Source organism: Mycteria americana, chromosome 7 (assembly GCF_035582795.1).
Source record: "Mycteria americana isolate JAX WOST 10 ecotype Jacksonville Zoo and Gardens chromosome 7, USCA_MyAme_1.0, whole genome shotgun sequence".
Taxonomy (NCBI): domain Eukaryota; kingdom Metazoa; phylum Chordata; class Aves; order Ciconiiformes; family Ciconiidae; genus Mycteria; species Mycteria americana.
The window spans coordinates 25841729-25867599 of record NC_134371.1 but is presented as its reverse complement, the minus strand read 5'-3'; the positions used below and the strand labels follow the sequence as shown (position 1 = coordinate 25867599).

At 48.2% G+C, this 25871-nt stretch overlaps 2 protein-coding genes across 5 annotated transcripts in view; one reads left to right on the top strand and one right to left on the bottom strand.

Annotated features, from left to right (window-relative positions):
- The window catches only part of YEATS2 (YEATS domain containing 2), a 51949-nt gene extending 47164 nt beyond the window's left edge, over positions 1-4785 (top strand). Inside the window, 2 exon segments of the mRNA XM_075507458.1 lie at positions 655-728; positions 1618-4785. Of these exon segments, the coding sequence (XP_075363573.1) occupies positions 655-728; positions 1618-1726 (183 nt within the window). The 3' untranslated portion in view covers positions 1727-4785.
- A 2849-nt stretch (positions 4786-7634) lies between these two features.
- On the bottom strand, positions 7635-25814 carry MAP6D1 (MAP6 domain containing 1). 4 transcript variants are annotated; one of them, XM_075507453.1, is made up of 3 exons: positions 25208-25814; positions 12534-12651; positions 7635-9798 (listed from the first exon to the last, which is right to left on the bottom strand). In XM_075507453.1, the coding sequence occupies exons 1-3, from the start codon at positions 25711-25713 to the stop codon at positions 9721-9723; spliced, it is 702 nt and encodes a 233-aa protein (XP_075363568.1). In that variant the 5' UTR covers positions 25714-25814; the 3' UTR covers positions 7635-9720. The 4 variants fall into 4 exon arrangements, 3 of the variants coding, with proteins under 3 accessions (XP_075363568.1, XP_075363570.1, XP_075363569.1); XM_075507455.1 differs by having other exon boundaries at positions 7635-9747; XR_012776471.1 differs by lacking the exon at positions 7635-9798 and adding an exon at positions 24611-24953 and having other exon boundaries at positions 12584-12651.
- Positions 25815-25871: the final 57 nt, after the last annotated feature.

Sequence of the window (25871 nt, the reverse complement as noted above, 5' to 3'; positions counted from 1 at the left end):
CACAGATTGTAACCATCAGATTGCTCCATTATAAAAAAATGTAGATTTATGTCAGCTTTCCTGACTGAACATCCCAGAAACCCTGCTCTAGTCTTGATACAGGCACAGAAAGCCAAGAGCCTTAATTAGCTTTTGATTGAACATTGATTAAGCCAAGTGTGTAGGGCATATGGCTGCCGTCTGCTTGCTGTCCAGGCTGGGAGGTTTTTGTGAAAGTGTCACAAGCCTAGGGACCACAGGGAGTGGCTAACAAGCATATACTAGCTCCCAGGAGAATATCTGGAATTTGCCATGTACAAAACAAGCTCTGGTGTGTGAGAGGCAGGGCCCTAAATTGCTCTTTGAGGCACAGGCTCTGGAACATTGGATCCACCCTGCTGTGCACATACTGTTCTGCAGGTCCAGAGAGAAACCAGACTGGGCAGTTACAGTCTGAGGTCTGTGCATCTATAGGGCTCTGTTTTTCTGCTAAATATACTGTTCGTATTCCTGTGCTGGTAAAACTCACTTGGGCATCTTGAACTTCCCCCTGCTGATCGAATACAGGATTGAAGTGAGCCAAATTTCGGCTGCTCTTACACTGATACTTGAGCAAATAGCATGTTCCTTTCCTCTTTCCCTAAATCTGTCTCCCAATGTTGTCTTTTGTCACAGGCCACTGAACAGCTTATGAGTGATATCCTACGGCAAGCACTGGCTGTGGCATACCAGACAGCTCCTCACAACAGGTACAGCAGCTTGTTTCCTCTTAGACCATTTGTGCCAGCGCTAAGGGCTGAACTGCTTGAGGAATTTAGTCAGATTAGCTCAGACCACGTGATTGAGGGAATTTATGAACTATATTCTGGGAAGATCCAGCCCTTAGGGGAGGGGGTTTGTCATCTCTTAGCTCCATAGTCGCAAAGGGGTGGTAATATAGACAACACTAAAAACTGAGGCAGGATTCTCTGGTATTGCCATACTCAAAGGCAGATGACCTGTTTCTACAGAGCCATGTTGAAGAACCTTCTCAGTCTTGTCCATCTCAGGTTACCATGTAGACAACTTACCCATGGCCAGACAGAACTTAAACAACCTAAATAATCTCTTCTTTATTTTACTGATATACTCTTTTCTGGCTCAGATACTGAGTTATTTTTTATGGTAACGATTAGGCCACATTTTGATTTCTGTTCAGCACCATGATTTGGGATAGCTTGAAATTGGAAAAAAACCCAACACTATGAGAAAATGCTTAGTTTAAATATTTACTTGTATGCAATATATAAATATTTATATAATATATATTAAACATATGTGTATATGTTATATATAGAATTATATACACATAGTCTGTGCTATAGAAGTCCAAGACTTACTACTTCAGCACTTGATTTTCCTGTTCTAGTGCCCAAGATGTTTCCTGCAGTAATTCGAGTGGCTTTTTTGTGCTGTGACATTTTAATGCTTTTCCTGTGTTGCTCTAACACTTGCTCTTTTATCCTTTTTTTGATTTATCCCCCCCCCCCCCCCCCCCCCTTTCTTTTCTTCCCCTATTAGTAAACTTATTTACTTGCTGCTTTATGGACACATGTCTTTTTATGTATTATAATAGCATCTCTGATGCATTCCCTGCAGGACTCCAAGAGAGATCACAGTGATGAATATTCACAAAGCCATCTGTAGTATTCCCTTTCTTGACTTCCTCACAAACAAACATATGAAGATACTAAATGAGGAACAATGAAATAGAGCAGAGAAGATGCTACAGGAAAGGTGGATTTATGACTGCAGTTGGGTTGACAAATCCAGTATTTCTGTAGGATACTATTATATACATTTATAACATTGGGCTACTAGATTGTTACCTCCAATTAAAGATGCACCTTAATGCAACAAAATGATGCTCTGTTCCAAATCAAGTTGTTAAATGTCAGTGTTTACTTGGTAAGTGTATGTTCAGTGGCTGAACAAACATTGTCAGTTTGCATCGAGTTGCTAGCTGTGAGAGATTCCACAGGCCTTGTCCCTCTAAGACAGCTGTATTGATGAGATTGAACACTTTTAAGAAAAGAAATTATGCCTTTTGATGCAGTCTACCTATGAGTTGATTTCCCCATGCAGTGGGCAGAACAGTTGCTCTGGCATTACGAATATGAGAAAAGTCAAAGGCAGCTTTTAAAGGTGGGTCATTTGAGTAGATGGGTGGGTTGGTTGGTTAGGTTTGAGTTGGGGGAGCAGAAGGCTGATGGCTGCAACAAATTCTGCCAGTCCTGGTTGAGCATGATGTATGTGACGGAGGACACGGCTGTGTAGGCTTATCATTAACTTATTCAGCTAAGTGTCACCTAACCAGATTCCTTGCCTCTTTAGAGGAGGTGTCAGATGTCACCTTTCTTAGTCACCTCGGAAAGGGTAGACTGGCACATGCTCAATCAAGATGAACAGCCCATGGTCAGGCTTGGTAAGATTTGACTGACCACTTGTCGTGCATGGGAAAGGAGAGGAGCAAAGACAGTATTCAGTGTTTGTGGGCTTGGACTAGCTGAAACCCTTTGCTTGCCCTGCAAGTGCCTCCCCAGGCTGCCAGAAGGTTTGGAGTGTGCTGGAGGGCAGGTGACCAGCTGTACAACTGTGTTGTACAAGTCTCAAATGTTTTGACAGCATTCGCTAATGATCAGCTTGGATTGTGAAGTGCTGTGGGAGCAGCACCACTTTGGCTTAAGTTCTGCTCAACACAGAGAGGTGTGATAGGATCAAAAAATCAGAGATTTGCTGCTTGTGGGGAGTTCCTCTGATGTCTTGACTGCAGGAAGAAGTTCTGCTACTAACCCCAGCACTTACCTGTCTCAGGAACATCACTGGTGTAGGAGACATGTCTGCAGCCTGGCTATCAACACTTCACCGAAGAAGGCTTCACTGACAACATCCTGACCACCCCACATCCACCACCCCTTTGTCCTGCCCCATGGGTGCTTGCTAGTAGTGTGAATAAGCCATTGTAAAGTTGGTGGGACTCCTGTTGGACTGTCATGCTTTCAGAGTGCTTGTTTTGTGAGGCAGCGCTGTCATGACGGTGGAACATGGGTCAAACAGCCAGAACCTCCAATGCGCTGATCTCAGCTGGATCTCTGATCTGCTGCATGGCCTTTGATTTAATCACTCTGTGCCTCAGTTTCCCCATCTCTGAACATGGGGAGCAGGATACCTACCTCACAGGGGTGTACTGAGGCCTCGCTCTTGTTGGTGCCGTGCTTTGACAATACAAAGCCTTTTATAAACATTAAACTACAGTTATTTTTCCTGGCCTGGGGTAGGAACAGAAATCTTCAAAATGTTATCTTTTGGTGCTTTTTTGGGGCTAGAAGACAGGTGGTGGTAACTCCAGTAGTGTGCAGGAACTGTGGAAGACAGTTCAGTTAGAGGGTAGTTTCAGGCTTCCAAGGAGAGTAGTGTAGGTTTGATGCAGTTCTTAAACAGAAGAAGGTACTCTGTACCTCAGATGAGATGCTGCCTGTCTTCTCCACCTTAAATAAAACTAGGGTCTGCAGACAAGCCCCCCTCGGTTCATCGGAGCTAACAGGGAGTTACAGTTCACTTGAATAAGAGTGGCAGAACCTGGCCCTTGAATCTAGGAAATGGGACCAATGGATGAAATCCCAACAGCACTCAGAGAAGGACTTAAATGCCCCCTAGAAAGGGCGTTTCAGATGCTCTGGATTCAAAAGATAATCCTGGCTTGTTTGGTTGAGCTGAGTGCAGGACTGCCTGCACAAGTAAAGTGCACAGCTTAGCCCTGACATTAGTTTTTCAGCTGAGGTCAGTGTGAAGGAGTCGAGCAGTGGTGATTATGTTTGAGCTCAGTGTTGAGGGTCAGGAGAAATCCAGGTAGCTGGGGAACTGCAGGCCCCACACTTTCTTTGTAGGCTGTAGTGAACTCAAAGTCCATACTGCTTTCAGGCACCCCTGTACAGAGCTTTTACAAAAGAGAAGGGCATTTTCAAGATATCTGTCACTATCGCTATGACAGCCTGCAGATTGTGTGGGAACAGCCTTTTGGGCAAACTCAGTCGTGCTATGATCTGCAATGACATATGCATTTCCAGCCCCCGTCTCTTGCGGGCTTAGTTTCTGGGATTCTGGTATGCCTAGAGCAGCTCTTGAGGATGCAGGAGCTCGTCGTTGGGCATCTGTTTGCAAATTGTGGCTTCCTTGCCTGTGTCCTGCTTTTCTGTGAGGAATGGAGTTTCAGAATGAGTCCTGAACCTGGCCCTGAAGCAGGCAGGTAAATGCCCCTTGTTCTTAATGGGGTTCTTGCAGTGGAGATCTATTGCTACATTTCTGAGCAACCACAGGTTATTCTCCTAGGAGATGCTATATTAATAATATATAAAGTTTGCTGAAGAAAAATAAAATCTGTTAAAAGCAGATAGAAAATAACACATTTGTTTAGTCTTTCAGATGTAGTAAACGTTTGCAACAAGTTATTTGAATTTTGAAAAGTGGTGGGAGAAAAATTTGTTGGTGAGAAGTTCCTGTGGGAATTGCTTGGAGATAAGTTAGAAGTGGTGGAATTTCATGCACCCGTTCAGGTGTGTGTGGAATGCTACAGCTGATACAGTGTGTTGAAATGTTGCGGTATATTTCTCTGGCTTTCTAAAGAGTCTTGATACAAGTTAAAGATCTCTTTACAAATATTGCGCCTATTTGTAATGCTGAGTGTTTAAATCCTTCATGTTATCTGTATTATACTGTATAATTGTGTAAGATACGTATGTTTACAATAAATTCTTTTATTAGCTGTGATAGGATTGTCTTGACTGTCACCTGTCACTCAAAGAACTTTCTCCAAATCCACAGACTTTTGTGTGCTCTGTATATTCAGAATGTTTTAGTTAATTCTGGATAAAAATTGGTAGTTGTGGAATTGATCTGAAGGAAAAGGTAATTTTTCCCTTTTCTAGTTATTTTAAAAAGCTCTTGGCTTTGAGGTTGGGGGAAGGAAAGCTAGGAGCTCAGCAAGCTTAGCTTCTCCAACTTTTCATTCTCCAGAGCAGCCTGTTTAAACAGCAAGTAATTGGTTTGTGTGGAAGATTGAAAAGCATGGTGGGTTGATGTTGGCCAGATGCCCACCCAGCCGCTCTCTCACCCCCCTTCAGCAGAGGAAGGGGAGAAAATAAGATGAAAAAGCTTGTGGGTCAAGATAAAAACAGGGACGTCGCATACCAATTACCATCATAGGCAAAACGGACTCAACCTGGGGAAAATTAGTTGAACTTCTTGCCAATTAGAATAGAGTTGGATGGTGAGAAACAAAGACAAAAAACTAAAACACCTCCTTCCCACCCCTTTTTTCCTAAGACTCTACTTCAGTCCTTCATTTCTGACTCCGACCTCCGCTCCCCCTGCAAGAGGTGCAGGGGACTGGGGAGTTGCCCTTAACAGTCCCTCTTTGCCGGCCCTTCCTCTGGCACGGGGCAGCCCCGGCCTTTCCTCACAGGGACGCCACAGCCCCACTGCCACCACCTGGGCACAGGCACCCGATACAAAAAGGAATGGAAAAAAAGTAAGAAAAGTTAACTTCTCCGTTTTCCCCAGGCTGTGGGGAGGAATCATAGGTGTCTGTGAGCAGACTTAATGCTCCGTTGTCTTTCAAAACACTGCAAAACTTGTTCTTGTTTGTACTAACTCCCATACAAGTGCCTCCTCTAAATGAGCACACACGGCGCTGCCTTTATGCTGCCAGAGCCAAATGACGACGACGTGGCCAAGGAAGGCTGCCTGCGCCCTGTGGGCTGGGCCCTTGATGCTAACCACAATGCCTCCCCTCCTGGCTGCTGCAGCCCTGCCCCTCACATTCGTGAACATATCTCCAGGACGTGGTGGTCAGGTGCAGTGTGCCCAGAAGGTGCAGGACCATCCACTTTAGAAATGAAGCCATTTGCACACAGAGCTGGCGCAGGAGCAAGCGGTGTGTCTGGGTCCCTGCGTGCAGTCTTGGTCACGCCAAAGCCTGTGCCACCAGGAGCAAGGGTTCGTCCATCCCTTCTGTGCTATCTCTGCCCTGAAAACAAACGCAGCCTCTCTGGGCTACATGGCACCAACATCCATTTGTGGTAAACAGGGTTGGTGCCTAGGATCGTACGTTACTGCAGTGGCTAAGATAGAGAAAATCGGTATGAATAAGGTGATAGGTTTGCAGCTGATTGTTCACCCTCCAAGAAATTAGTGCAATGCAAAGAGAAATGTGCAGTTTATGAAAGCAGGCAAATCGTTAATGCACTGCTTGTGAACTTTTCAAGTTGAGGTAACGAGAACTGTCCTGAGTAATGGAGTATTTCCCACATGTGGAAGTGCAGATGTTCACAGCTCCCTGGCATAGTGGATGCAGCTGGCACAAAACTCACTCTCAGCATCCCAACAGGCCAGGTGTCAGCAAGATGGAACGGAACAAGCATGTTCAGTGTCACCCTATAGGTAGTAAATTGTAATGCTTCAGGTGTAAAACCTTCCTTTTGAAGGACATTTCTTTATGTGTCTAATAACCCTTGTTTGCAGTGTGATTCACAGTTGGAAAGCCTTGATGGACTTAGATGTGAACCCAGAGCAAGTGGGAAGACAAATACTAGTGTGAGAGCAGCGTTGGAAGCAGTCCCACCATCGCAACTCCCTGGAGCCTGCAAAACCTGTGTAGATTTGCCCTCTTCAGAGGAACTTGGTGTGATGCCTTTTGATTTGGCTGAGGCAAGCACTTTCCGTGCAGAAACAGGTATGTTGCAGACAGCAGCAGCCAGTTGCATTGCCCTGTCCCTTGCAGTGGTAAGTACCTGCTTGGTTGTCCTTCCATTCATCTCTCCTGTAGTTGGAGCCAGGCAACAGCTCACGAGCCTTTGGCTTTCTCCTGGAAGTCTTCTGAGGCATAGCTAGAAGAGCTGGCATTGCGCTATCTGGGGAAGCTGGTTGTACCTTCGGCACCTTTACTCGCTAAAATTTTCTTGGAAGCAACTGTAAAGCAATGGCCTCTCTTAAAATTCAAAGCTAGCACCATTTTCCCGTGATCTGTGTTGAGACGGCAGAGTGAAATTGAGGTGAAACACAAGTTGCTTCTCCCTTTCTGTTAACAGGGCACACTGCAGGCACCGCTGAAAGGGGGTGTTGAGAGCATGGCACCTGCATCAGAGTAATCTAGCCTCTGTGTCCCTGATAGTGAATGTAGCAAAGGGTATCATTGGTTCATCCCCTCTTCCCCTTCATGTTGATGGACTGCTTGCTGAATAGTTTGCTTTCCCTTTGAAAACGTCTGGGAAAAATCCCATCAGTGATTATGAATTCTGCAGAGCAACAGCTTTCCTTTGGAAAGCAGTTGCGCTTTCAAATCAGCAGTCAGGCCACAGCTTGAAATGTGCCTTGGAAGCCATTCTTGCTGGGGGTCTGTGCCTGCAGATAAGCTTGAGGAGTAAGCAATTGACTGCTGATGGCTGTGAATGCAGTCAGGCACCTCCACGACACCTTGCTTGGTGTCCTGTGTGCTGTGCTGTCCTGTACGTGCAGCTGTGCGAGAGAGAAATGCAGTGACAAATTATCCTGCAAGGTTGAATACCCAAGGGTTATGTTTTACAACGAAAAAAGATTTGGGAAAGAACCAATAGCCAAAATACATTTTAATTTATTAAATTAAATCCAGTCCATTTGATAAAATACAAGCTTATTATATTACCAGTTTGTTTAGAACTGGGTTGATTTTTTTTTTAAGAAATACAATGAATTAAGAAGAGAGACTGAATAGATAATTTATCCTTTTTTCTTCTTTTTTTCTTTTTTTTTTTTTTTTGCTGTTAATAAACTCCAGGATTGAAATGAACTTAAATTGTTTGAACAAAACCGTTAAAAACATTATAAAGAGATTAAACAAGCAGATTGAATTCTTAGAAACATCTAACATGCAAAACCCTTAGTACAGTTTGAATGTCTCAAATGAATTTCCTGAAAAATGAATCTCCTGAAAAATTATTTTGGCAAGCACTGGTATTACTGTATGTTCCTCTGCGTCCAAGGATGAGTGTGGGAAGTGCCATCCCTTGTCCCAACCAAACGCAGCTTACTGCAGTTGTTACCTACTCTCGTGGTTGTGTTCGGTCCTCCTCGTGTAACAAACAGAGGTGGCACCGTTAAATTCTCACATAATGCAGTGAGAAGATGCTGTCTGCAGGTATTTCAAATACAATCCACATGCCAACAGTTCAAAAATTGTTCTTATGGGAATTATCAGCAATGCATACGTGTTTGCAGAGTCCCCAAAATTCATTAAATTTGCCTTCGACTTCAGCTAGTAGGAACATTAAGAAAAAAATCCTCCTGTGTTAAAGTCCATTTCATTACAGATGAATGAATATCCAATCACTGTTCAAGTCTGATAGTTTCCTTTCATTCTAGCCAACACATTTGTATGTTTCAAACACATAAAGTAAAATTTTTTCAGTTTGGTTTTTTCCCCCCAAATAATTAGCAAAACCATGAAATAAGCAGTAGACTAATTATCTTGCATAAGTTGTTGAGATAGAAACTGTAAACCCACTACAGTCTCGATGAATAAAGGCTAAAATGGTTTCTTAAAACACATGTACCTCAGCAAAAGTTAAATACACACCAGTCTAAAAAAAATCAGCTTTAGAATAATGACACTTAAAATGGCCTATCTTAAAAATGAAGGATGTCTTACATTCTACATTACATTTTTGTTTAAGAAGAGTTTCTAAGTAACATTCGCTTCTGGTTGTTCCTAGCATTAGCATTACCAATATACAGGCAATAATTTAGGAATTTCAAGGCAATATTTTCCACCTTGCATATGCAAAGAGTTAATATTTTTTTAAAGTATAAGCATGTCCTTTTCATTAAAGGATCACAAATTGCTTTAGGTAAAATCCATATACAGTATTTACACTCACCCTAACAGCTATACAAATTACATAAATATTTTAGATTCTCTGGAGGCTGGTAGGTGCCTAGCTGACTCTGTCCATGCAATCCTCTCCGAGCCAGGCTGGTGTGTTGCTGTCAGGGCTGTCTCCCGAAGTTCAGTCCCCTCTTGCTCCTGCGTCAGCCCACCAATTTTGGAAATATCCAGCCTTCCAGCCTTAAAGCCCCAAGACACTGCATGTGCCAGTTTTATTTTAGAGTTCAATGATGCTGGCTTCCTCTAGCTTCTAAAACAACCCTGGAAGTTCAGACCAGCCCCTTTGATGCTATGATTTCTGGTGATGCCATTTGAGGTCCTATCTCCAAAACCCCTCAAGAAGCTCAGAAGTCAGCCAGACACTCCCTGCCTTTCGCTGACCTACTTAGGGGGTGCTGCTAAATAAAACTCTTTTTGGTTTTAATTATCCATCCTGCTTGTGATTGTTTTCCCTCCCACCCTGTGTAGTTAAGCGAAGGGATGTTGCCTGCAATACTGCCTTTGCTGCCCAAAGTCAATCTCCTAATGTGACGCCAGCTGGCATAGTAATGAACCTGCTCCTGTGAAAAACTAGGTCACTCCTTGCAGCGTGTTTTGCCAGTTCTGACTGAGCGCTTTGCGGTTTGTTGTGTTAACAAAAAGTGTGTGTGCATATCATTAATCGCTGGAGCTGCTTTTGATAGTACCAGTTCTTTGATCTTAACACTCCTCATGAAAATTGCATAGTGATACATCTTAACAGAAATGCCGCGTTTAAGCTGCCTGGGTGTGAGGAGGGTCCAGGTTCACACGTTGAGGATCCGTGACGGCGCCTGGAAAACAGCAGAAGGGTTGGGGGAGAACCTGGTCTTCACCTCTGGGATCTATTGGGGTGAGGGGGGAGAGAAACGTTAGTGCAACACAGGGTGTGACTGTCTGGAGAGTTTGAGGGGTCTGGAGTGTTGTGACAATCTATCTGCTCTCCCCTGTGCCACTACATGACAAGCGTTAGCTCTTGGCTGGGCGTCGATGAGACTGGCCTCAGCGTACAGGATGATTCAAAGGCAGGTGTGATGCTGCGACGCTGAGGAGGGGCTTTGTTGTAACCCAGCCCTTGGACCTTGAGGTGTGTGGTGTGATGGGGGATAACCATGGCTGGGCAGGCCTTGGCAGGAACCCGCCGCTGCAAGATAAAGAGCTGCCCTCTTACAAAGCCCCGCTGGCATATGCTCTATGAACACCACAACAAATTCACCGCTGGACTGGTGCTGGATTTAAGTGAGAGGAATTACAGTGGTGTGTGTCTGGTCCTTAACCTTTTGGAGAATGCCAGCCAGGCTCCATCAAAACGCTCTGCTGTAATGCTTTATGGGGCCACAAGCTATGAGTTCTGTGAACAGAAGCACAGACCTGGAGTACCCGAAAGAGAAAAATTGGTTAGTGGCCATGCCAGGCTGTGAAACTGCAAGGACTTTGATAAGGATGTAAACTCCTCTTAAAGGTAGAGATAACAGAGGTTGCTCTCTCTGATGTCTGTGGAGTCAGAATTTCACCCAATATGTAGCTGTTGTGGTTGTACTGAAGCATGAAGGACACCTAGTCTTCCCTAATGCTTAAAACCCAAAGGATTTGAAACAGGACTGGCCTTAGTTGTGCATCCAGCCCAGGATGCTGGGTGAATCTGGCCATAAAACATGAAAGGGTGGAAAGCTTTGCTGGGTGCTGAGCGTTCTGATGGCACCATCCAAGTAGAGAAAGAAGAGCAAGACCACAGGCAAAGAGAGTATAGGGAAAGCTATTGATCCGTTTGTTGTTGTTGTTGCATTGTTCTGATTTTTCCATTCCTCTGGGGATGCATCTGACACACTAAGGAACAAGAGGAACATCACAAACAGCCTGTGCACAGCTCAGTAGCTGGGGAGAACCAGCAGTCTGAGTCCTACATGCAGGCTGTCAGGACGCAACATAAACCTGACTCCCATGTGTCCGGCAAAGCCGTGGGCTTGAGGCAAAAGGGAAAGTCCAAATGGCCAAGTGTAAACCAGGGAGAGTCTGACTTCGGTTTGAACTGGTGGCTCCTCAGCACCATCTTCATTCCAGACTACACCTTTCCCATGCTGTCTGCAAGAGAGGCCGTGGTGGTACCCTGGGGCTCCAGGAAATGTGACCTTTGCTTACATGGTCCAGAGTGCGGTGTCCTTGGCAGCGTGTGTTTGTGTCTGGGATTCCAGTCCTCTCTTTCCCTTCCTCGAGAACTGGGATAGGGACTCTGAGGGGTTCATCTAGGACCCTCGCCTTTGCATCCTTTCTGCCAAATAGGAAGACACTGTATTTTGTCCCTCCAGGGTCAAAATACAAGATTAAATACAAGGCTAAAAATACAAGGTTTGAGGGTTCAATACCCTCTATCCTCATTGCTGCACCTCAGTAAGCAGCCCAGACTATTCAGAGCAAGGAGGAAGTTTTGGTGAGGTTTGCAAATTCTGTTCTGCCTGAGGTCACTGTCCCACTTTCAGTGGAGCTGGATATACCCATCGTGTGCTTTGTCGCAGCAGTGTGCCAGCAATCCCCTGAGGAGGAGGCACTTGACTGTCTGCTGATTAAACACTTCTTCCTCGTCTCCTCGAAGGCAAAGATTTACTTTTTACATGTGGCCCTGGAGTAGCTGCTATTAGCTCTAATGGCATGGCATGCTGCGGCTGGGGAATTCAGCCCCGGCCCCGTCTCTGCTTTCCGAGTCACTTGGTGCAGCCTGTGAATGGCTTTTGTGGTTGGTTGTGAAGTGCCATTCTCTTTGGTGGTCTAATGCAAAAAGCAGCTAAACCAGAGCCTCGTCGGTGTGCACTTTCCTTCCTTGAGGGGATGGGGAGTGTGTGGGGCCCTGTCAGGGAAAACGCTGAGTACAGAGAGAACATTTCCTCGTGGGATTTTCAGTAATGCTTAGGTGTATTTCGCCAACAAGAAAACAATCTTAGGCCGGTACAGAGGGTTGTAGAAACTCGCAGGAAAATCCCAAGAAAGTCTCAGAGGCCCAAGAGCTGTGCGGGTCGGCTCCTCGCCACAGCTGTATCATCCTTGGTGTTGGTAGCGGGGGCAACTTCTGCAGCTTACCAGCACAGGGGAGTTTTGTCCTGTCTGGGTAGGTGCTGTTCCTTAGGCAGTGATCTGCAAACGTTCCCATGCGAACACCTGTGTCTGTGGTTGATGTTAGCACCAGAGGTTGAATCTCGTGCTACAGCCCTAACGCTAGTGCACACTGACTGCTCTGAGTGCGTGCAGAGGGTGTTAAATGCACCTTACGCAGAGAGAGAGAATGACACACACCTTGTACGTAAGGTATCCAACTGAGGGAATTGCAAGTTTTGAACTTCCTGACTGTCATGCTGTCTAAAATCTTGGTCTCGGGTTGAATTATGATAAGTTACAGAATGACATTCTCTAGCATGTCTCTCTGAAAGCAAGGCATAGTCACATACCTAATGGGCAGTGATGAAAGAGTGGTCAATAAGGGACATGGCTTTATTCTACATGCATCACAGCAATAACAAGTGAGGAGTTCCTGATGCATACTTTGGGTTTTACTCGCATTGACTTTGGGGTTTTAAAAAATGTTAATTACCTTAAAATCTGCCTTGTAGCTTGTCTCTTGAACAAAATGGTCTTCTGGGATAATGAAGCCTTGCTTTGTCTTTATAGGCTTGGATGGTTTTGCTCCAGTCCACGGGCGATACTCTTGCCTGAAATGAGATTGTCAAGACAGAAGAACCCATAAAACACAACATACTCACAGGGTACTTCTGCTCAGAGTGGTTGCAAAGCTAGAAGGCAGGGCTGGTTCATAATATTGAACCCGTCTAAGGCATACTGAGAATAAAAGAAGAACTGAGCCTAGAGGCCTGCCTCTCTCAGAAAGCCTGGGCTGAAAGCAACAGGGCATAGACTGGGCTAACTGGCTGCCCTGACTTAACTCTTCTTTTATTCCTGGCAAAATGTGCTCTCTCCCGGGGATGCTTGGTGCTTTCCTCTCGGATAAGAAAAAGTCAGGGTGACTGTTTGCTTGATAGCTCATTGACCAGTACAGTGTAAAACATCGGCTGACTCATTGGCCACTTAGAATGTAAAACATCTTGGTCTGGGGCTGCGAGTGCCTCCCCCTCACGAATGTGGAGGGAGGCTGCTGCTGTTCCCTTGCTTGGCTTTAGCTCTCTCGACAGCAGGCACGTTTGCCAACGTGTGCTGTGCTGCGCCTCTGTGGCAACTCAGTCTGAAATGCATCTGAAGCTGGCAGATGCTTCCACTGACATTTTCCTTGAGACGGGCGCAAGTGCTTTGACTCCGTGTGATAACGTCTGAGAAGGTGGCACTTGGCTGACTGACTCTAGGAGCAGTGACGTGGCAGACACGGGTGCAGAGGCTGCACTAGGAAAGGGGCCACACGTGTTTCAAGAGCACTGAAGAACAGCATGGCAGGGTCTGGCTTAACTCAGCTGCCAGCTCCCTTCCGCAGCCTTCCCTCTGCTTCTCTTGTACTTCTCGTCACAAACAGGCTTCACTAATGCCCTCTCCATTAGGACTTTCTGGATGCTGCGGTAGCAGCCAGCCGAGCTGGCTTGTTTGCTCTCAGGAGAAGGCAGAATTCTGCTCTTCTTGTGTACGTATCTCTGGCAACCAGTTCAGGCAGCTTCTGTAGCAAAAGGAGAGGTGACTAACGAAGCTGTGACAATTTTACATTCGTACCCTGGCATATTTAAATAATAACTGAATTTTACTAGCTGATTATAGACAGGATCAAGGGGTAAGACTGACTCCTGAGCCACGTCCAGGCTAGGGAAATAGGCTGTGTTTTAAAGTGCCAAGCTTAGCTTTGGTCACAGCGGTCACAGCCTTTCTAATTTTCATTTTTTCCAAGCACGTTATTTCCTATTTTGATAGTAGCTGCAAATTCTTCTTTTAAAAATCTTATTTTGTGTGTGTAAGTGTGGACTATTATTCTAGAATGTGTAGTTTGGTCTTGATCCTTTTAGTATATTACCAAAATATCTGCTGCCTGGTTTATGCTTGATTCCTAAACGTAGACTCAGCCTTAAAATGCTGCCTCTTTTCTTGGTTGATCTGTAGATAGAGGGTACAACCCTGGACTGCATCTAAGCCAGTGAGAAACCAGCATGCTAACACAATTAATTCTAAAAAAATGAAGTTACTGTTTCTTGACTGAATTAGCTGCCGGCACTGGCCTCCTGTCAGGGTGGATGAGTGCGGGTGCAAGCACAAGGAAACAGGCAGAAGCCCGCAGCTGGGCTGACAGCAGTTTGTCAGCTTGAGTGGAGGTGGAACGAGTTCTTAAATCCACTCAGTTAGTAACGGATATTGCTTTACAGAAGAGCTTCCTGCCCATCGGAAAGCAAAACCAGGCCCCTGTCAGGGCTGTCTATGTGCACTGCAAATCTCCTCTATAATCGGTTTGCTCTCACTGTTCTGAGCCGCACCTTCCGCCTTCTCTGCATCTTGCTGTTCAAGCTCACTCAGGCAGCAGGTTAAGTGCCTGCACAGCTCTCCCAGTGCTGATGGTGTGGTTCCTGCTGCTTTAGCACCTCAGGATAAGGAAGCACCTTTGCAGAAAGGTGATTTGGGCCAAGCGATACCCCAAGAAGGCAACCTTTCAGCAGGGAATCCCAGACACGTGTGAATGCCGAGTTAAATCTAAGCTCTGCTCTGCTGCGCAGCCAAAGGGAGGACACAGAGCTACTGGGCAAAATACCAGCAAAATGGTACAAAGCCATCAATCACATCCCAGCAGTTTCCAGGAACTGGAACCTGCCACCTCACATAAAGCTGGATTGCCTCAAGGATGCTGGTGGCATTGATTCCCAACCATTCATTCCTATGCCGGCTGGTCTCCCCACTGCATTACGCTGCAATGGAGCGTGCCCCCGGCTTTCAATGAATGACTGTGCCACCCGTCTCTGCAGCCAGCTCTGTCTCACTGCTTTGTAGGAGATCATTTGCTGATTTGGCAGGCCCCCAACCACAGCCCTTTTGGATCTCACGACCCTCCTTTTGGCTGGAAGCCAAATTGTTCTCCTCTCAGCCTGGATAGCCGAAACGATTTTCAAGGCACCTACATGCAATGAGGGAATGCTCTGCCTTCACCCACAGAAACAGAAATGTGAGGGCAGATACAGTCACGGCTCAGATCCACAATAGCATTTCTTATTTGGACCCAGCATTTCTTCCTGGGTGAACCCAGGACTCTGAGCCACAGGGAACAGCTGGGCAAAACAGACACAACTTATCCCCTTTGGGAGCTGGGGTACTTGAAACAAAACAAGAAATTAAAATGATAACCTTTGGTCCAGAAAGTACAGCTAACTAAATTCACTCTGTCTTTCAGCTTGCAGGACACAGGCACTCATCTCCAGCTGTATAGCCAAGAGTCAGAAGGAACACAAGCCCAAATACCAGTTTGCTGACTTGACTAGAAATCAGTCATGGAGGAATAAGTAGAGTCAAAATGCATGAGCTACTCAGAGCCTGGGGAAGAGGAACGACCTCTTCTTAATGTTACTTAGTTTAAGATGTCAAGTGTCAAGATTTAGTGACTGTCTCCCCCCTCGTACTCCCTGGTGAAACGTTTGCTCCCTGTGCTTGAGGAAGCCGAAGCGTCAGGTCCAGCTCGGCCGGTGCATTGCCTCTCCCACTCTTCCCCACAGCCGTCACCGCAGGTGGTGTCTTGTCCAAGATCACACAAGTAGCAGTTATTAGCAAGAGAAGAGCATGGTGGGAGAAGAAATTACAGAAATGGCATGGAGAGGGAGAGAGCCCTGCATGGTGTGACATCCAGCTGCTGCTGGGGATGAACACAAGAGACATCGGCTGTTGCTACTGGAGATAGTCATCTTTGTCCTTCCTGCTGTACCCCTCCTCCTCCTCCCCTCATCCCTAGACAGCAGCAGTTGTCAGGTTACTTTGGGGCTGCAAGGACCTGCAGTGCAGGGGAAATAGCCTCCAGGCCCATAATTCAGCGTCCAGGTTCTCTTTAGGTTCTGTTTTGCTCTCCATTGTTCCAACCTAGAGGTGAGATTTTTGATCTCCATAAATAGAAATGACCTAGTGGTACTCAGAAGTACTAAAGCACTGGGGCTGTGAAAGAAAAAGGCCTCCCGAGTTGTAGGAAGGCTTTAAAAAAGTAGAGATCAAAAGGGAAGCACTGCTTTTTGCGTACTGCTGTTGCTTTACATCTGACTCGCTCTAGGAAGGAATAAGAAAAAGCTTTTTGCAGGTGGTTGCCCCATTACTCTGTGGAACTGCTTTGATCACATAAATCGCTGATTTGTCGATGATTTCTTTGCTCTTTCTCGTAATTGGTTAATAGAGCCCAGGCAAAGATGTTTCTTCTTTTGTAATGTGCCAGGATGCGTTGTCTGGAGGGGAAGGTTTGGATCAATGCGGTGTGGGGAGCCAGGAGGCTTGTGTCCTGCGGGGACAGTTTAACCCCCCAGTGGTGACGGGAGATGGAGCAAGTGGGAGTACAGCTAATGTGTACGCTAGAAACAAGAAAGGTGTTAGACTATAACTACCAGAGGGTTACTACGGAGCCCAGCTTTGAAGAGAGCTGTTTCACTGAGCTGGTGGTTGTGTGCCATCTCCCTTCCCAGGTGAGCAGGATCACTTGTACTGGGGCTGTCGAACAGCCTAGACAGGGGGTCAAGTGGAGGGGATGCTCCCACCGGCTCTCACCACAGTTCACCGTGTGGCCTCACAGACTTCAGGGCATGATTTTGGAATGATGGATTCAGGATTGGTCCTTCTGTTCCTTCCAAACACAGCGTGCCCCTGCTGCCAGCTCTGCCTGCTGCAGCTCAGGGTGCTGGGTGCTGCAAGCCACGCGGCTGCCAGCCCATGTGCTGCCTCCAGCTCTTTCCCAGTTTCACGTGCTCCACAAATGTTTTCTGGCCTTGCAGAGAAAGCTGCCTGTGAAATCTTTTCGATTTCACTGACCTAGTGAAAATCTAACCTAGAAAGCTTTTTGATTTCACTGAGATGGAGGGCATTTCTACTGGGCGTGGGGAGGCAGAGGGTGGAAATCAAATACCGACCATGCTGTTTGCAATGCTGGGGCTGCCATTTCCAGCCAGGTTTACCTTCAGTATTTATAGTATTCCTTTGCCTCGTAGTATGCCACCAATACTATCACAGTTGGCACTTTAGTACTTCATCTTTATGTCATGGTTTGCTTCATGTGATTATCAGTGGTGTTTGGAGCCACTGCACTACAATCCCATTTCTCATTTAAGAAATAGTGAAAAAGGCTTATCCTGTATAGCTGAACATAACTCTGGGCTAGTCTGAATTTATTCTTCCACTGCCCTCTTTCTTCTCATACCCAGTACACCAGTGAGAATTAAGCACCATAATGAACATTTGTCCCATTTTCCCTTCAGAAGAAAAGTAGTGTGCACAGTTTGGGGGTCTCTGTTATTTTCTTTTCAAAGGACACACTACTCTAGATGTCTGTTGGGGAAGCCAGACTGGTGCGTGAGGGGTTTGGGCAAAAGGTGACGGGGTATGAAACAGCACCCTGTTTGCAATGCAGCTCCTCGCAGGTGCTCAGGCAGGTTCCTGGCAGAACCGCGCAGCCACCCCTTCAGGTGGGACAGTTTGTTTTGCCCAGGCAGAGCTGGGCAGCCAGTGGTGCTCTCCCAGAGGACAGACTGTGTCTGCTTAGGGCAAAGACCTGCACAGATCAGGGCGCTGTGGCAGCTCCTGGTCAACAGAGGATTGCAAATGTCATGAGTCATGGATGCAGCAGTGAGAGCTCTGCAGGATGGACAAAGCCTGGATAGCAGAGCCATTAAACTGCTTTTCCTCTGAGCTATGTCAGACACCGGTGGGGTGCTGGAGGCCCTTCCAAGTCTCAGACACAGGAGCAGACTGTGCCCATTCCCCTGTCCAGCCAAACAGCATAGCACGAGGACAGAAATGAGGGAAAGGAAAGGCTGAAGGAGAGAAAAAGCTAGAGGAGTAGAGGAAAGACATAGCAGAGGGGTAGAGAGACCAGCACACAGGAATTACAGAGGAGGAAAGCAGAAGACACCTGGCTGCTTCCTGTCTCAGCTCTCACCTGTAGCAAGGTCAGGCAGTACTTGGAGCTGCTCATAACTCACAGGAAAGAAGCAACAGCAAAAGACTGGACTGAAATGCCAGAAAAAAATCCTTAGGCCTAAAACTGTTGTCTTGGGGTGAGTTTTGGGGGCTTGCTCTGCTCGCAGACAGATCCCCGAGGAAGGAGCACTCAGAGTGGTGTGATAGGACAGGCAGCTGCTTCCCTCTTATCGGAACTGTGTGAATGGGGTTTGTGGGTAGGTCTTAGGGTCTTGACTTCTGTCACTATCCCATTTCCCATTCTTTCCCCTCTTCCTCTAACGTGAGTTTAGGTGTACTTTAAGTGGAGGAAATTCCTCCTATCTTTATGCAACAGCCTTGCATCTTCCCCATTTCAGTTCTGCAGCATACTTTGCAGAACAGACGTCCTCTCTTGCGCCGCTATTTCCAGCCCCCCTCGCTCTTTCCTCCCATAGCTCTGTCCCCCTCCAAGCCCTCCCTTCCCTCAGCCAGACTATGCAGCACACAGCAAGTCTCTCTGGATCAATCCCAACGCCTGCACCAAGCAAGCTTAATTCTTAAATAGCATAAAATTCAGGGGCTTCAGTATTAATTTCCCCAAGCAGCAAGATACTTAAGAATGTAAAGATAACTGTAAGCCGTGATTATAAAAGCTTTACTCCTATTATTAAGGATAAGCAAGTGTTTAAATATCTTGCTGGATCAAGGATGGAGCTCCTCATACACAGTACTATTAACCGTGCCAGCTCAGGTGTGTGCTGTGATCCCATACTCTGCTGAACATGAGTGCAGGTATTTTCTCTGTTTTCTTCTGCACAGCTGAAATAAGGTGCTTTTCAATGTGAAGCAGTCACCACAGTTCACCTTGCCCTTCTGCACCAGCACTGTGTGAAGGCAGGTGAATATTATAGAGAGCAAAATATGGGAAAAGTGTCATTCCCCTTCATTCTGCAGGATCTCCCCTGGTGGGGAGCACGTCTCTGCTCCTGGTCACAGTGCAACAGCACATGCTCACACAAGAAGGTGGGAGTTCAGTTTGCCAAGGGATCTTCCACGCTGCTCTTCCCGAAAGCACTAGCAATGGCACATCAGGCTCTTTCTCCTTAACGACCCCAGCTCTTTATGCATTTTCTTTTCTTCAAAGCAACAAAACAAAATTGCTCACTCTGGGTGAGCAGGAAACCCTGCTGATCTCAAGGCCCTCAGTTTGGTCTGCTTTACTGCTGTGCCTCCCACCTGCAAACAAGTTGGGTGTTCTCGACTCTCACGCCCACGCAAAACACCTAGAGCGTGGAAACACCAACTGCAGAGATTAGGCTCAGTTCGGGGCTGGCGTTCTGATTTTGTGCAGAAATTCGCAGTCACCCTCCCCCTTCTCCAAGTGCTAATACAAGCAAAGCTGATGGGTGGGGGAAGAAGAGGCAAAACAATCGCTCACAGTTCTGATGCAACATTTTCACTTACACATTTGAAGTGCTTTCCAGAAACCGGCAGGTTACTGAAGGGAAAACTGAGGTCTGAAGTGACTTAAAGAAGTACAGCTGAGCTTTGAACAGGGCTCTCTGCCCAGCAATACCAGCCCTGGCAGAGAGGTTGTGCCCTCATCCCCGTTGCCTTCTAACAAGAAGACGACATCCAGAGAACAGAGCCAGCTGGAGATACCTGCTGACAGCATCAGCTTCTCTCATCCACTGTCGAAGGGAGCTAAGTAAAGCACTTATCTGTTTCTAAAATATCTGCTAAATGCAATCAAGACCTAGTACTACAATTAATTGTGTACAAAGTCAGAAGTACACAGCACCTGCAACTTATTGCTGAAAGCAAGCAGCCACTTCCATGACCGCAAAGGACAAACCCTTGGGAAGGTGCAGAGGGGGCCGCTAAGCGCTTCCTTCTGCCTCCTCCAGAATCACTAAGGTGTAATGTACCGCAACCCTCTGCAGCAGTCCCCAGGATCTTTTCACAGTTGGAGCACATCCCATTTTAGCCTTTCAAGTGCAGCTTGTATCAACCTGCCTTGGTCTGTGTGCCTGAGCTCCCCCCATGTAGCCCAGTTAGGGTTTGCCTTTATTCAGAGCCTGCAGAACTCCAGCCGAAATCAGGGATTGGAGACAGGAGCTGCCCCAAAGATCTGGGGACACAGGGCAATAGTTTGGAGGGCAGGCAGCTGTGCTGCCCTTCCACCCTTTATACAGAGTTATTCTTTCAAAATTAAAAATACCTTTGCTTCCTCAGAGAAACAGGTATTCTTCCAACACCCCCTCTACCTCTATCTTTCTTCTAGCCATAGAAATACTCCCATCAGAAGTCACTAGGAATGGGACTGGTCCTTTTGTCTTGGTCACTGATGCTGGGGGTGGGTTTATTTTGTTCTGGTAAATGCCAGGTCAGGCTGGCTGGCTGCACCACGTACAGCCAGTTTTGTATGCAGCCGAGTTTCCTTCTGTGCTTAAAAAAGAGTGCAGAGAGAAAGATGTAGTAGGAACTTGCAGAATGAAATCTAACGGGAGCAGTGCACTGATGCACAAAAGCATATCAAACAGTGCTGAATGTTACAGAGGACTCACCGCCGCCACACTTGGGTGCTCTACAGAAACAAACACGCAATAGGCTGTTGTAGAACCACGCAGTCAAAATCCCTGAATTAAAAAGAAACAAACAAACCACAAAACCTAAAAAAAACCCTACCAACACCTTACAGAATTAGGCAAGAAAAACCGCCACTGCCATTAAAAGCTTGGAGTGGACCATGTATCAATGCCAACTTTTCTGCACTGTCCTGTTCAAGCCAGTCTTTCCCTCCCTTCAGATCTTTTGTCTTTCCCATTAAGCAAGCCCAGCCAGCTCTGAGACCTGACAAAGTCACAGACTACAGCAGGAGAGTGCTGACTGGCAGTGTCCACATGGCAGCAGCCGATCCTACCAGCAAGAGCCTCGTGGTGCATGCCTGACCTGGCTGGGTGCAGAGCCTGCTGAAGCACCTGGAGCACACAGGACTCAAAAGACCCATTTCTTCTGAGAGCGGACACAGCTGACCCCACACACAGAGCCTGGTCCTCAGGGCCACCCTTCCTGCTCGCAGGGCTGAGCCATAGGGAAAGGCTGATATTCCTGCAACAGCAGGAAAGGGGGAATCTCTCCAGGGTTCTCCCTAGCAAGGAAATGAGAGTGTCTAACAAAAAATGTGTGTGTTTTCCACACCTTTGCTTCTCTCTAACCATCCACCTGCCATGGTCCCTGCCTGCATGTCTCTGTGCAGGACACATTCTCCCTTTTCCCAAACCCCATTAAGATATTATGTGGTTCACCAAGCTTCTCGGGGCCCAGGACCCTCCTGCTGCCCCAGGTAACAGAAACCCCCTTGCTCTGCCTCTACCACGGCTGATCTGGCCCTCCTGTTTCCCCAGCTGCCTCCTCACCTGTGGGTGGGTGCAGCCTACAAGAAGCAGGGCAGGTCCCTGCTGCCAGAAAGTAGTGGAGCTGTGCATAGCCACTGAGGGACGGCTCAATGCACAAGTAGGGGTCTTGTGGCCTTTGTCAGAGAGGAAGATGAAGAACATCAACCCTTAATGGTACTGTTCAGCTACTGCCTGGAGATGAGATAAATGTTTGCAGACTGCAGTGCTGTCTTTGGAGAATAAGGTAAGAGGAAAGGAGGACTGAACTGTAGTGGTGTCAGTGGAAACGTCCTTGTGCTTGTGAGTGTTCAGCTCACAGAAGGTAGGTATGCTGTGGATCACTCCTTCCCTGCCTCAGACCGGGGGAGTGCTCCTGGGGCTTTGCCATGGCTAAAGCTACCAGATACAAACCCAGTGCCCCAAGTGTAACTGCAAATGAGCGTGAGTAACTCTGCCAAGTACCTGCTTAGTCTTCCTTTAAAAAAAAGCAACAAATCTAAATCAAAATAGACTCTTGCAGCCTGGGAAGCTATTGTGGACTTTTCTCCTGCTGCTTGTGGTGACTCCTGTGTGGTCAGTGGTATGGGGATTTCTTAAATTCACAATGTTGTACTAGGTGATAACTCAAACTGTGGGAATTACTGGAATAAGATAAAAGTGGTTTGACTTGTATAGTCCTCTCTGCATTAATTGTACTGCATAGCCTTCAAACAGCTTAAAGGTTTTATGTGAGAACTTTGTCCTAGTGTGGCTGCCCTGGCTTGTGCCTCCGTCCTCATCCTGCACTGGTCCTCCTGTCAGCCATGAGGACTTCCTGGACTACCTTTAAGTCTTAATTTTTGTAAAATTTGTTTTGATTTGCATGTTGGTATGTCATCCCAGCTAGTGCTTTGTCGTGTGATCTGTTGGTATGTCATCCCAGCCAGCATCGGTTCAGGAAAGGCAGGTCCTGCTTGACCAACCTGATCTCCTTCTACAACAAGGTGACCCGCCTAGTGGATGAGGGAAAGGCTGTGGATGTTGTCTATCTAGACTTCAGTAAAGCCTTTGACACTGTTTCCCACAGCATTCTCCTGGAGAAACTGGCTGCTCATGGCTTGGACGGGTGTACTCTTGGACGGCCAGGCCCAAAGAGTGGTGGTGAATGGAGTTTACTCCAGTTGGTGGCCGGTCACAAGCGGTGTTCCCCAGGGCTCAGGATTGGGGCCAGTCCTGTTTAACATCTTTATCGATGATCTGGACGAAGGGATCGAGTGCACTCTCGGCAAGTTTGCAGATGACACCAAATTGTGTGGGAGTGTTGATCTGCTTGAGGGTAGGCAGGCTCTGCAGAGGGACCTGGACAGGCTGGATCGATGGGCCGAGGTCAATTGTATGAGGTTTAACAAGGCCAAGTGCAAGGTCCTGCACTTGGGCCACAGCAACCCCATGCAACGCTACAGGCTTGGGGAAGAGTGGCTGGAAAGCTGCCTGGCAGAGAAGGACCTGGGGGTGCTGGTTGATAGCCGCCTGAATATGAGCCAGCAGTGTGCCCAGGTGGCCAAGAAAGCCAATGGCATCCTGGCTTGTATCAAAAATAGCGTGGCCAGCAGGACTAGGGAAGTGATCGTGCCCCTGTACTCGGCACTGGTGAGGCCGCACCTCGAATACTGTGTTCAGCTTTGGGCCCCTCACTACAAGAGAGACATTGAGGTGCTGGAGCGTGTCCAGAGAAGGGCAATGAAGCTGGTGAAGGGTCTAGAGCAGAAGTCTTATGAGGAGCAGCTGAGGGAGCTGGGACTGTTTAGCCTGGAGAAAAGGAGGCTGAGGGGAGACCTCATCGCTCTCTACAACTCCCTGAAAGGAGGTTGTAGAGAGGTGGGGGTCGGTCTCTTCTCCCAGGTAACAAGTGATAGGACAAGAGGAAATGGCCTCAAGTTGCACCAGGGGAGGTTTAGACTGGATATTAGGAAATTTTTCTTCACTGAAAGGGTTATCAAGCATTGGAACAGGCTGCCCAGGGAAGTGGTTGAGTCGCCATCCCTGGAGGTATTTAAAGGAGATTTGGATGAGGTGCTTATGGACATGGTGTAGTGGTGGTTTTGGCAGTGTTAGGTTTATGGTTGGACTTGATGATCTTAAAGGTCTTTTCCAACCTATACGATTCTGTGATTCTGTAAACTTCTTGCTCTTTTGTGACAGTAGTTGAGAGCCCTGTGTAAGAACAGACAAGTTGGAGGGAAGAAAGGTGTGAGAAGTGACTCTTTGCTGAGCGTTACAACAGCTGTAGGGAAGCTGTGGCTCTAACGCAGGCTAATGCACCCTTCCTCTGGGGTCAGGCTGAAGAAGCAGTGGCAGCTTCAACAACAATGCAGAGATGGATGCATTTCTGAAAGATGAACCTCGCTAGTCTTGTTCTAGGCAGGTTTATCTGAAGTAATTCCTGTGCTGCTTTGAAATTTAAAAGTGCTTTTCTTCAAAAATAATCATCGCTCTCTGATTGTCCTGTGAGATGTGGCAAAGGATAAAATAGCGCATAAATTCAAGCACTGCAGTTATCCTTCCAGAGTCCATATGTTAACTGCACTAGTACCAGGGCAGCTGCCTGTGTGAGGAGGGTGGGATAAGCAATACGCTTTCCCGTGCAGGCCTGTAATCCTTCCCAGGGCCCCCAGTGTGCTTGTCTTAAAAGCGCTGTGATAAATAATCTAATGAATTGCAACTATGAAGAGAAATGTCTCCTAGGTACATAATAGGTAATAAGGGTTTAAATGATTGGGTTTCTATTGGAATAAAAATAATTACTCCATTAATATACCTCATAGGTATATTAAAACCTGCCAAACATCATTACGAGGAAGCATGTGGTAACAAGGTGAAACTGGCACAATATTCAACAGCAGCCTTGTAGGAGCTGAAGTCCCCTCTCCTCCCATGGTGGATGTCAGTGAGAACAAGGGTTGAATTTAGGTGCATCCGATTCCTTGTTCCAGAAAACAAGTGTCTGTAACCAGTCATACCGATCACGGGGAAAGGAAGGCATTAATAACATAGAAGTCACTTAATAATTTTTAAAGGCTCTTTGGGAAAGGTGGTTTGTGACTCTTTCCCATTACCCATTAGATGGCATATTTTTGGGGATATATCCCCTACGTCTTCATGTCTGACTGATCTTTGAGGCAATGATTTGGCTCACCTTGAACGTTGGCATTCCAGGAGTTTTAAAGGGAAAAAGATGATGGCACTGACAGATTCGGGGAGCGCAGCTCAGCGTGACCGTTGAGTAGGGACGGGTCCTGGGCAGCTCCAGCTGTCGGAGGTCCTGTGTCTCCCAGCAGTGGGTAGGTAAAGCACTGCTGCGCTAGGGACGGCATCATGGATCCCACCCCGGCTTACTCCCTTATCTCTCTCTCTCAACCGCGGCAGGAGCTCGGAAACGCAGGGCGGCCCAGCTGGCGGCTGTGGCGGCCGCGGTGCGTACCCGAGGCAGGCTCTGCTGCCAAGGCAGACGGCTCGCCGGGCCGGGGCCAGGCACCCGCCTGGGGAACAAGCGACGCTTGTAAGGACCGCACTTCCAAAAGCAAACGCGGCTTTGGCGACGGGTTGAGCCCGCTGGCGCGGCGGCAGCCCCGTCCCCCCTCTTCCCCTTGGTTACAGCTCCCCCCCCCCGCCCCGCCGCGGTCGCTTGCCGGCATCCCCGCCCCGCGCTGCGGAGGAGCATCCCTCGCCCGCGGCAGGGAGCGCCCCCCGGGGCTCGGGGCGGGGAGCGGGGCGGCCGCCCGGGCCTGGTTACCTGTAGGAGGTGGTGTGGCCGCCGTCCGCCTGCGAGCGCGGCCGGAGCTGCTCGGGGCCGCCGCAGCCGTCCGCCGCCGGCCTCCCTCCGCCGCCGGGCAGGGCGCAGGCGGCGCGGCCCGGGGCGGGCTGGGGGGCGGCCCCGTCCCTCCCGCCGCTGCTGGCGCTGACCCAGGGGAAGGCGTCCCTCCTCGGGAGGGGCCACGCTCTGAAGTCCCGCCGGTACTGGGTCTCCGCCGCGAAGGGCTCTCCGGCGGCGACCGCCCGGCCCTTCCTGCGGCCGCCCGGCTTCCCGGCGGCGGCGGCGGGGTCCCGCGGGCGGGGGGCCGGGGCGGGCGGGCGGGCGCTGCCCCGGGGGGGGGGCCCGCCGCGCTGGGGCGGCCCGTCCTCCTGCTCCTCGATGTCCGAGTAGTTGTGGATGGTGAGCGGCACGGAGAGGTCGGACTTGTCCAGCTGGCTCCAGAAGCGGGCCAGGCAGCACACCCGGCTGATGCAGGGCCAGGCCATGGCCGCGGCCGCAGCCCCCGCCTCGCCCGCAGCGGCGCCCGCGGCTCCGGCGCCCGCAGCCGGCCGCGCACCCGGCTTCAGCCCTCATCGGCGGCAGCCCCTCCTCCCGCCGCCCCCTTCCCCCGGTAACGACACCCCCTCTCCGGGATTACGGCCCG